At 39.2% G+C, this 12,091-nt stretch overlaps 1 protein-coding gene across 2 annotated transcripts in view; it reads left to right on the top strand.

Moving 5' to 3' along the window:
* LOC127456698 (transcription regulator protein BACH2-like) overlaps nucleotides 1-12,091 on the top strand; it is a 170,555-nt gene that overhangs the window by 99,620 nt on the left and 58,844 nt on the right. For both annotated transcript variants that reach the window (XM_051725190.1, XM_051725189.1), the window contains one exon: nucleotides 9,666-9,920. In XM_051725190.1, the coding sequence (XP_051581150.1) occupies nucleotides 9,678-9,920 (243 nt within the window). In that variant the 5' untranslated portion in view covers nucleotides 9,666-9,677. The remainder of the gene's footprint in view (nucleotides 1-9,665; nucleotides 9,921-12,091) is intronic.

The following is a 12,091-nucleotide window of genomic DNA, read 5'->3' as shown; positions in this document are numbered from 1 at the left end:
GGAAACGGGAGCATAAATGGTAGTTCTAGCAGGAAGACTCTGGATCCTCACACTTTAATTCATTCAGGCATCTCATTCAATCACAATACAGCCTCTGCTTTATAAGCCTACACACCTGTCTTTATTGTTCGCATACTTCCACTGTTTTCACCCCCCTCCACCCCATCTCTACCAGTTTAGGTCCCATCCTGGGCGGGGTTAAGCTTCGCTCCCCTGCCGTCATCGCCTCCGGCAGGATCTGATGGTTCAAGCAAGTATCTGAGCACTGAACCGTAGGATGGGGCTTACGCCAAATATTATACGTTTCTCTACATTTGTAATAATTCCAATCATCCAGAGTCTTTTAATTTTTGCAGGCTTTTCATAAAATCCTTCATATAAGAGTTCTAAGCCATAAACTAACCAGCTCTGATTACAAACTTTGATTTGAAGCAAAAAACCTATTTGTAAATCAGACAGTAATAAATTCTACATGTAGAATAACAAATACAGACACTTCGAACGGTTAACCGAATAATGACTATCGTGCACATTCCTAGTGTGGAGTTGTTCACAGGTGAGTTGTGTGTTTCTGTTGACGTAGCAGCATAAGCGGCTTTGTTCTGTCAGAAGTGCTCTACTCAGCAGCACAGACTGTGTTTGTGGAGACAGGGGAGAGAGGACCCACATCACAGCACATCATATGCTGTCATCCCCTCTCAAACCACCATGTCAGACCTTCCTGCAGTGCGGGAACATATTTTACAACTGTCCTATGTTACACACCCATTCTTCACATAACATGCACCATTATCATGACTATTTTGTTGCTGAATCTGACCTTTCAACCACATTTACTAATGTTAGCTAGAATATTGTAGAGTTTTAATTGGTTTAAAGGTTTAAATGCATGGAAACACCCAGATCTGCTTTGTGGGTATAGTGAAGCAGTAAAGAGGGCCTCTCATGGTTTTGTTTATTTTTAGGGTTTGCGATGAGCTCTCTGAAATCTGAAGCCACTGGTTTTGGCCAGTGCAGTGACTGGAGCGTCTTTAGACAAGGACTCCTGCAAGTGCTAATTATAAGGACATTAGGTCAGTGTCCTGTATTTAAGGAAAACGACTGCTTTGTCCACTCCAGGCTAGTGGAAAGCTAGAAAGAGAGAGAAAGAGAATAAAATAGAAGAATGGAAGAAGTGGAAGAGAAGGGTTGTAGTTCAAGATAGAATTTAATCACAGAGATGAGAGAGCGTGTATTCTTGACCTCTTAAGACCTCTTAGCTCTTTTAGAGCCAGTGTTAAAAAAGAGCTCAAATTCTGGCTTCTTCCAATAGCTCAAGGGGTAGCACCATCCTAAAGGCACATTCTTCTCCATCATTGAATGAATTGTGCTAAGTTGTGAATACGGCAGACTACCGCGATCTGACATACTTTACTGGGTCTGTACAGCATCACTCCCCCTTAGCAATCTAGGCAACAGACTGATCCCACTGTAAATTCGGTGGCAGTAGGTTGAAAGTTTTGCTGCTGAAACTGATCTGAGCTTATTAAAATTTGAATCACTACCCCCAGTGTTTGAAGCTGGAAGTGTTATTGAACATATAGGCACGTGTGCACTCTAGTTTCCGGGTGAAATGTTCAGAATGGCATCAAAAGCGAGCTGTATTTTTAGTTGTTAATTATATAATACAGTCAAAAGGAATGTACATTTTATTTGTTGTACCCCTGAACCCAAACCCCAACAGTAAACCTAACCGTCAGCAGAATGAAAATTTTATTTTAGAGCAAAACGCCACCTCCAAATCGTGCTCACTATTGGTTATGTGAACGCAATTACTACCTGGATTACACAGGACCAGAGCCTGTGTCGGTGAGGTTGTTTGCACAATGAATTGTTGCAAAAACGTTTGATGGGGAATGGCGCTTGTCAGTAATTTGACTGAATGGGAGTGATTTCAGGTAACATGAACTTTCAAAAGCATCATGTTGATTTCCCGTAAGATCATGTTGACATGAATCAGCTCTTTAAAATGTTGAAACTGTGCTTGTACGACAAGGGCCGTCTATAGGTATTAAGAGACCTTAGTCAAAATTTATGTTGGATAACATGCATTTCATGTTTATTCTGACACCTTCAGTTTCGCAACTATCATAAATTAATCTTAAACTTATACTGTGTCATGTTTATCAAATAAACAAATGGATGAAACATCTCTCCAGTTTATTGGTATACTGTATAAACACATTCTTTTTACTTGTTACAAATTTTATTACCATGAGGATATAACACAGGATTTGAGGATAGAAATATAAATTAAATAATGCACATAAATAAAAAAGCCATTTGGTATAATGATATAAAATATGAGCACATTTCAAAAATAACTTAATGCAAAGATTTAGAATGTGGTTTTTAGAATTGTATGGATATACAGCTTGATTTAATTCTTTAAAAACTATAAATATAGACCTTTGTGTAGTATGCTTGCTTCTTTGAATATGAATTATTTGCACTTTTATGTTGCTAGGGTTGTTCCTGTTGACATACTCGAAGCAGAAATTCGACAGCTCTCTTTACAACTCCTCCCCCGACTGCAACAGGCAAATCTCAAAATCTGCAAATCCCAAATCAATTGGTAGGCAAGGGACATTTAATGCCAAACACACCTAATCACTTAATATACACTCACTGAGCACTTTATTAGGAACACATATACAGTACTCCTACTTATTCATGCAATTATCTAATCCACCAATTGTGTGGCAGCAGTGCAATGCATAAAATCATGCAGCTATGGGCCAGGAGCTTAAAGGGATAGTTCACCTAAACATTCTCTGATAATTTACTCACCCTCATGCCATCTGAGATGTGTATGACTTTCTTCTGCAAAACACTTTTGAACATTTGTAGAAAAAGATCCAGGCTCAGTAGGTCCTTTGAATGGGAAAGGATGGTGATTAGATATTTGTAGGTCCAAAAAGCACAGAGAGTCCACATAAAAGTAATCCATCCTATTTCCAGTGGTGACATTAATATCTTCTAAAGTGAATTGATCACTTTGTTTGCGAAAAAGAACAATATTTAAACACTTTTTAACTATAAAAGATAGCTTCCGGTCAGGCGTTGACGAATGGACGAATTTACCCGAGGGCTCCAGTGATGCAAGCGCATTGGCACGTTCCTTCGACTCACTGGTTGTGTGTCTGTCACGCGTCAGTTCACGTGCCATCATGCTTACATCACGGGAGTACTCGGGTGATTTTTTTATAGTTAAAAAGTGCTTAAATATCTTTCTTTTTCACAAACAAAGTGATCAATTCGCTTTAGAAGACATTAATGTCACCGCTGGAGACAGGATGGATTACTTTTATGCGGACAATGTGTGCGTTTTGGACCTACAAATATCTAATCACCATCCTCTCCTATTCTAAGGACCTTCTGAGCCTGGATCTTTATCTACAAATCTTCAAAAGTGTTTTGCAGAAGAAAGAAGGTCATACACATCTCAAATGGCATGAGGGTGAGTAAATTATCAGAGAATTAAAATTTAAGTTAACGTTCACATCAGCCATCAGTATGGGGGAAAAATGTGATCTCAGTGATTTCGAACGTGGCATGATTGTTGGTGCCAGATGGGCTGGTTTGAGTATTTCTGCAACTGCTGATCTCCTGGGATTTTCACACACAACAGTCTCTAGAGATTACTCGGAATGATGCCAAAAACATAAAACATCCAGTGAGCAGCAGTTCTGTGGACTGAAATGCCTTGTTGATAAGAGAGGTTAGTGGAGAATGGCCAGACTGTTTCGAGCTGACAGAAAGGCTACAGTAACTCAGATATCCACTCTGTACAATTTAAGTGAGCAGAATACGTCCTATGTTTTGGAAAATCGACACAACATCGGTACGACTAACTACCAGGCTCATATACAGTGTCTTTTGAAGGCCCCCGGCAATGCTGAGGCCCTAGGCAATTGCCTACTGGCCCTGCACACAGCTTGTCTGGATATATGCCCAGTTATAACACTCTTCTCCATCATTTGATCATTATTTGATGAATTACTGCTGCCATGATTGCTAGAAAATGTAAACAACTTTTCTGAATATGGCACAGTCTATAAAAAACATAATTTACATAGGTAGAGGGCATGTTTTTGCTGAAAAGGATGACAATAAATTACTCAATTTAAATGATCATGGTGCATACTGGTGCACAGAGTGCCTGGTTAAACTGGATTGTTGGTGGTTGGTATATAAGACATAGGTTTTTGCTCTGCAATACAACACCCAAAAGTGGTGCAACTGTTTAGTGTATTTGCCCTAGTGTGTAGTGCACACTGCTGCTTCAATAAATGGTCATTTTAGTCCCATGTTCATAATAACCAATGAAGCTATTCTGCATTGCTCATTAATAAGATGAAATTGTAATGAGAAAAGTTGGATGCACAATAAATTGTCACTCTCTCTGGGGGTACTCATGTCTAAAGTGAGGCTCTGGTAGTCTTCCAGCCCCTTGAGCATGCAGGAAAAATTAGAACGCCAGGGACAGCTGTCGGAAAGAGCTCTGCTTTTGATGTGTGTGGGAGTGTTCTTCGCAAAACCAGTTTGCTGCTATGCTTGACAAGAATGAGAAAGGCCTGCAAAATAAAAAATAAAAAAGGAACGAAGAGAAACAGAGAAAGAGTGAGAATCCCTTGCATCCCTCAGCAGTTAATCAGTAACGCGAGCGAGAGTAGTAATTTGTGGTAAGTTTGTGTGTATATGCATCATCCTTTTCTCCCCAGCATAAAATGCACATGTTTGAAAATCCCAGCACAGAAAGAAAGCACATTCCAATTCTGAAATAGTGTGTTTGGATACTTACGAAGCTTGCAACCACATCTGGAAACATTATTCGTGGAAGGCAGGTCATTATCCTCTAAAGGCAGCAATGAAAACATATTTAGAGTGAGGAAAAGAAACAAAATGAAAAACAATAATCGGAGTGACCAGTACAACTGATGCTGTGAATGTTTGGGAATGCACGGTATAACCTAGCCCTAACAGGGGAAGAAAACTCAAAAGAACAGTGCCACATCAACTGTTCTTGATCACTTAAACTTGGGTACAGTTCAGAGTCAGAAATGAACTAGGGCACAGATCAAAAATGCAACTGAAAATGACATAAATGCCCTAGATATTTAAATTGTGGGGGCAAGAAATACGCTTCTAGTGATTTCCCGTTTTTATGTGTTATCTACCATTATATATTTCTTTATTATCTATTAACCTGTAGCAGTCCTATCTGTATTTGCGAGGTTTATTGAATGTGTACTTAATATGAAGTGGTTTTTGATGAATAATTCTTTAGATTGAGATTTAATTTAATTTAATTGATTCAGTTATTTGACATGCTGTGTGATTTTTAGCTATATGGGCCAAAAATCCCCCTGAAAATCAATCCACGGGACAAATATTGCCCCTTAAAAGGATAGTTCACCCAAAAATGATAATTTTGTCATCATTAACTAAACCTCATGTTGTTTTAAACCGCTATGACTTTCTTTTTTTCTATGGGACCATTCACTTTCATTGCATCTTTATACCATACAATGAAAGTGAATGGTGACTGAGGCTTATATTCTGCCAAACATCATCTAAAAAATTCTTAGACTAGTACTGCGGTTTGATATTTTCTCAGTTCAAATCTCATAGTTTCTTGTTGATTGATTGCTGCTTTTTTTAATTTTTTTTTTATTGTGTGTTTGATTGATTGTTGATCTTAATTATGAATTTTGATATTTTATTGTTAGAAAAAATAGTGCTTGGCTTGATATGGGAGTAATTGCACAGATGCAATGAAGCCACTCTTTACCTGTCTTGGTCTTTCTTTTTGTCTTTTTCATGGTACCACAGTCTCCTCCCACACACATGCACATATGTGCACACACGGTGTAGGATCATCAAACCCACATGCCGTGTGGTTTGATTTTCTGAGAGTGAGAGATAGGGAGAGGGAGGTGTCTGGCCCACTGCTTCCAGTCTCTTGGTTGAGGAGTTTCCATTTGCACACACAGCCATTTCCAATGACCGAGGACAACTTTCAACTGTCAACCTGCCCCTCACTCAAGGCTCACAGCTTTTACAGGCTGCTCGTTCTGATTGAAGTTGCCTACCTCGGTAACTGCCACATGAAACCTGACTCAAATGGAGCTAAGCTTTGCAAGTCAACTGCCTGCCTGCATCGTTTGTTTGGAGTACACAAACTGCCCATTTTTCCCAGTCAGGAGTTAAATCAAGATGACAAGGGTAAGAATTTTTAAGCCAGTGTCTCTGTGGGTTAGAGTTTGCCTAAGGTGCAGTCGCTGGAGTCTGTGGGACAGGGAGGGGTGCTGGCTGCAGAACCATCACCACAGGGAGGCAGACGGAGGCAGTCCTGGCTTCAAGAGGGATGGAAACGGCAGTGTTTGCTGGGACTGGAGCTCTGTAGGAATTGTTTAGTCATGCACTGATCATTCCGCGAGCAGAAGAAGTTGGACCCGCACAAATTAAATAGCTTAGTGTGTTGTGGAGAGAGAAATAAACACTGGCAGAAACTGAGAGTAGAGATTGTTTCATTTGAAAAAACAATGGAAATTTGCTTGAATCAGAGCTTAAGAATTCTCTCTCTCTCTCTCTCTCATATTCTGATTCAAGTAGCTTTATTTGCATGGTAAAAAAAAAAGAAGCTTTACACTGCCAAAGCATTAGTAATTATAATAATAACTTAATAGGAAGACAAACTTTGGATGGATGGAAGGATGGATGAATGGATGGAAGAAAGAAAGAGAAAGAAAGAAAGAGTTTTGAGAGTTTTTCCAAAGAATTTCTCTCTTACCTCTCTAAACGTAATACAGTGGATTAGAAAGTGTGCCTCATGAAACCTTTGAGTTGGAAATATTGTAATTGCAAGTTTTGGCACATGAATGACCAAACAAATTTGTTTTTCCTACTGTGAAACTCAGAATTCTAGATGATATCCAAGCTGCTGAGTTTTGAAGTTGGCAGGTGCGTATCGACATGAAATAAGATGGAAAGCAATGATTTAGTGAAATTACTCAAATTTCTGTGGTGTATCTCAATAATATTCATTTGTTAGGTATGACAGATCTTATAGCCAATAAATCTAATGACTCACCCTTTGCGATTTGTTTTTGGCAAAGTATTAATAATTTGCCAGATACCAGGCATGATAAAATCATAAAGGTTGTTTAAAAGTGATGCAGGTATATTTACTCATGCTTATTCACTGGTACACCAGAAAGAAAAAGCTTTTTTCCATTGTTCATTGTGTATTTGTTTTTGTGTGGCTTCTTCCTTATTTTTAATTTACTTATTTTTTTCAGACTGAAATGCATGACATGTCGTTATAACCTTGTTATAAAGTAGCGTAATTCTCAAACTCTTTCTTCCTTTAGAAGCCAAAGAAAGATTCTCTTTAAGAAAAAAGGATTTGCATGGCCTGGTGAGAGTTCAGAGAACATATGCACACCTTGCCAATATTGCAAAAAAAAAAAGAAACATTCTTTCAAGGATCTGGAGGTTGTGCTTTCAAATATTTATGCTGAGCTCTGCTCCTAACTCAGTCGTCATCATATTCACTCTGCACTTATTCAAATCAGCAGGGCTGAATGATAATTTAGGTTAGTGATATTCACTTGGCAGCCAAAATGCAGTCCAACTGCCTTCTCCAAAGAGAATTCCGCTCCCAGTCAGCCCTTACTGATGAGATTAAAATCGTCTCGAGTCATTGTGTGGTCTGATTGTCAAAGAGCTTTGATAGAGGACCTGGGGTATGGGGGCAGGACATGTTTGTGTGCAAAGAGTTGAATGGCAGTCAGAATGGCAGAGACACTTAAGCTAAGTCTCTAATCACACATGCCATTAACCATTTTGATGGGTGAAATAGGGGGTTAGAAAAAAAAGCAATGTCTGTGGAATTATCTCCAGAGCTTCATACTGAGGCTCAAGGTAATCTCTGTGACTGTATGTCTGAAGATCGCTTGCACCAGCATCTCTCCATGTGCCTCCTACATAAGAACCGATAGCAGAAACCCTACTGTTTTGACTGCTAAATCACCCTTGCAAGCTTGCATGATGTGCAGCTAATCTACCGCTGAGTACGTGCATAGGATCATTGTTTAAAGTGTGAATCTGCACCTGCTTACGTGGGGGTGTATGTTAAATGAGGGAGTGTGAATGCTGTGATGGCGGCTGATCACCACGTGGATTGTGTGGGAGGGTTTAGGCCTTTGTTTTTGCTTGTTGCTTTGTGGGAGTGTGTCTGTGGTTGTGTTTACTTGCTGTGGGTGAGACCTTTGAGGAGGTGGTCGTGGTCAGATTGCTGAAACTAGCTTAACAGGTTCAGGTGCATTGTGTGTGCATGTGTGTTTGTAAAGGGATAAATCACCCAAAAATGCAAATTCTGTCTTTATTTATTTACCTTTGTCATTCCAAACCCATGACTTTCTTCTGCGGAACACAAAATGAAATCAGCGATTGTAACATTCTTTAAAAAAAATTATTTTGTGTTCCACAAAAGAAAGAAAGTAATATGTGTTTGGAGCTAAATTTTTGGGTGAATTACTCCTTTAAAGTCCCTATAAACTGGCTTGATGAGGGCAGTTTTCTTTCATATGTTGTATTTCTTATTGAAACAGGAATTTGAGTGGGACATATCGAAGGGCTCATCCCTTTTCTTTCAAAAATATAGCTTATAGGCTTTAGTTACATTACAGCCAAGAACCATAATTTACTACTTGTTTTTCAGTTGCAGATTGTATAAGGGGGAGGGACATTTTAATTCTAGAGAGCATTTGATTGGACAAAGAATCTGTGTAGTGCACCATGAGTCATCAATATTTTCCATCCCAGATGATTTTCTTTCTTCTGCTGAACACAAACTAAGATTTTTAGAAGAATATCTCTGCTCTGTTTGTTCATACAATGCAAGTGAATGATGACCAGAACTTTAAAGCTCCAAAAAGCATATAAATTTAGCATAAAAATAATCCATACGACTCCAGTGGTAAAATCCATATCTTCAGAAGCGATATGATAAGTGTGGATGAGAAACCGATCAATTTAAGTCCTTTTTTACTATGAATTCTCCTCCCTGCCCAGTAGGTAGCGTTATGCACGAAGAATGCGAATCACCAAAAACAAAAGAAGAAGAACTCGTAGGAGAGAAGAGAGTGAAAGTAGACTTTTATAGTATAAAAGGACTTTAAAAAATCTGTTTCTCACCCACACTTATCATATCGGTTCAAAAGATATGGATTTAACTACTGGAATCATATGGATTACTTTTATGCTGCCTTTTATGTGCTTTTTGGACCTTCAAAAGTTCTGGTCACCATTCACTTGCTTTGAATGGAATATTTTTCTAAAAATCTTTGTTTGTGTACACATCTGGTATGGCATGAGGGTGAGTAAATTATGAAAGAATTGTCATTTTTGAGTGAACTATCCCTTTAAATGTGTATCTCCACTAAAAGTGACTTTTTCAACGTTTAGGAATACACTAAAATAAAGATGGCCTCAAAGCAAACACACATGGACTTAAAGCCACAAACCTTTTAGTTTTTATTGGGTCTTTAATATAAGTGACACCGTTGTCATCTGTAAGACACAAGTTGACCCCATTATTTCTGTCTCTTTCTGTACAGGGTGCGAGCGGTATGTCCGTGGATGAGAGGTCTGAAGCTCCCATGTACGTGTATGAGTCGACAGTGCACTGTACCAACATCCTACTGGGTCTGAATGAGCAGCGGAAGCAGGGCCTGCTCTGTGATGTGACCGTGCTGGTGGAGGGAAAGGAGTTCCGCGCACACAGGGCGGTCCTAGCAGCCTGCAGCGAGTACTTCCTACAGGGTTTTGTCACCCAAAGTGACAATGAACTGATTCTCAGCATGCCAGACGAGGTATGGATGCTCACATACAAACACATGTACATGTGAAAATACAGAAGGCGCATACATATACATGCACAAGGACTTCATAGAACTTCTTCAGAATGCCTGATATCAACATGTGTAGTAATTGATGAACAGTAGGTTGTCATGAAACCAGAGACCCCTACCCTCAAAATCCGAACAAAAGTGGTCCAAAGAGACTACAAGTAAGTGATGTGCCTTGCTTATGTACCAGGTGTAAACAGGTCCTAAATGAACACTGTCATTGACTCGCTGCACAAAAGTCCTTGTGCAGTATTTTATATCTTTGTTGTTTCAAAATACCAGCAAAATTCTGCTGTTCGTCACTGATTTTGACTCAGCTATATACACCGATCAGCCACAACATTAAAACTACCTGCCTATTATTATGTAGGTCCCCCTCGTGCCGCCAAAACAGCGCCAACCCACATCTCAGAATAGCATTCTGAGATGCTATTCTTCTCACCACAACTGTACAGTGAGGTTATCTGAGTTACCGTAGACTTTGTCAGTTTGAACCAGTCTGGCCATTCTCTGTTGACCTTTCTCATCAACAAGGCATTTCCGTCCACAGAACTGCTGCTTACTGGATGTTTTTTGTTTTTGGCACCATTCTGAGTAAATTCTAGAGACTGTTGTGCTGAAAATCCCAGGAGATCAGCAGTTACAGAAATACTCAATCCAGCTTTCTGGTACCAACAATCATGCCACAGTCCAAATCACTGAGATCACATTTTCCCCCATTCTGATGGTTGATGTGAACATTAACTGAAGCTCCTGCCCCATATCTGCGTGATTTTATGCACTGCACTGCTGCCACATGATTGGCTGAATAGATAATCGCATGGATGATTGTTAGTGCCAGACGGGCTGGTTTGAGTAATTCTGTAACTGCTGATCTCCTGGGATTTTCACACACAGCAGTCTCTAGTTTAGATTTTGTGTATCTTTGTCTCTGCAGTTCATTAGATTTCTCAAAAGCAAAGCATTAGCATAACAGACCGATGCATTTATCATGAGTTCCATTACACAACTCTACTTGTGTGATTTTAATTGGACAGCACTTGATTAATTTCCTTCATTTAGCCTAAAGTAGCTACTTAGTGTATTGATGACATTTTCGGACATTTAAAGTTTGTGTCAACTGTTTTAAAAACACTGTAGCCGAAAGGTTACAAGTATTTACACATAGAACAAAAACACAGAGGCAGAGGTTTCAACAATGCTAATGTTTGCAAGTTAGCATGTGTCGACATTAGGTGCGGCCCAAATCGCACACTTCTGCACTATGCTACACCATTTTGTAGCGTTAGTAGTGCGAGTAGTATATTTACACTGAAAATGCAACAAAAAAAGTGTACTACGATGTACCCAGATAATGTACTTCTTCAACTGAATAAACAGAGTGTGAAATGTTGGACACTTTATGCACTCAACAGTCACAACTTGGCCTGACAAAACAATTGTAATTAATGGTGAATGTGGTGACTAGCGAAACTTCTGTGAAGACAGCGCCTTGCAAATATGAGTTGAATGTTTTACCATCAACCCACGCTGTGTACATTTTTTTGTTATTTGAAATATAAGTGTTGGACTGAGGTGGCTAACATGCTAAAGCTAGCGGCAACGCATCGCCTGCGTTTGAAATGTCACTTCCATCAGCTGGAAAACAATGTATGATTCTGCGTAGTAAAAAAACTTTAGCGTTTCATTTTAGATGATACTACACTTTGAAAATTCATACACTATATTGTAAGTGCATAGTAGTGCGTCAAAAGTTATTAAATATTGCTAGCAAACAATCCACTCATGAGCTATTGGCACTGCTAAAATGAAAGTAAAATGTTAAAGATTTTGCACCCTAATACTGATAGTAAGACTAACTTAAACACTTACCTCTGAAAAGTCTGTAGTGACAGACATTATGCTAGTAAGCAAACTTGCTAGCGTTTGCAACCCACATCCCTGTCCTGACAGATGTGTTAATTTTACAGATTGCTAGTTAATGGCACATTGCATATTGTACCTTTAGGTATGTTAAATAATATGATTGCTGACTTCATGAGATTTAATTGAATGCGACAATTAAAACTGTAGCTGAAGGGCATGCTGTGATTTGTCAGTTGGCATACACAGAAATGCGAACACACACACCTCTA

Source organism: Myxocyprinus asiaticus, chromosome 19, assembly GCF_019703515.2.
Source record: "Myxocyprinus asiaticus isolate MX2 ecotype Aquarium Trade chromosome 19, UBuf_Myxa_2, whole genome shotgun sequence".
NCBI classification, from domain to species: Eukaryota; Metazoa; Chordata; class Actinopteri; order Cypriniformes; family Catostomidae; genus Myxocyprinus; species Myxocyprinus asiaticus.
This window is presented reverse-complemented; position numbering and strand designations above follow the sequence as displayed.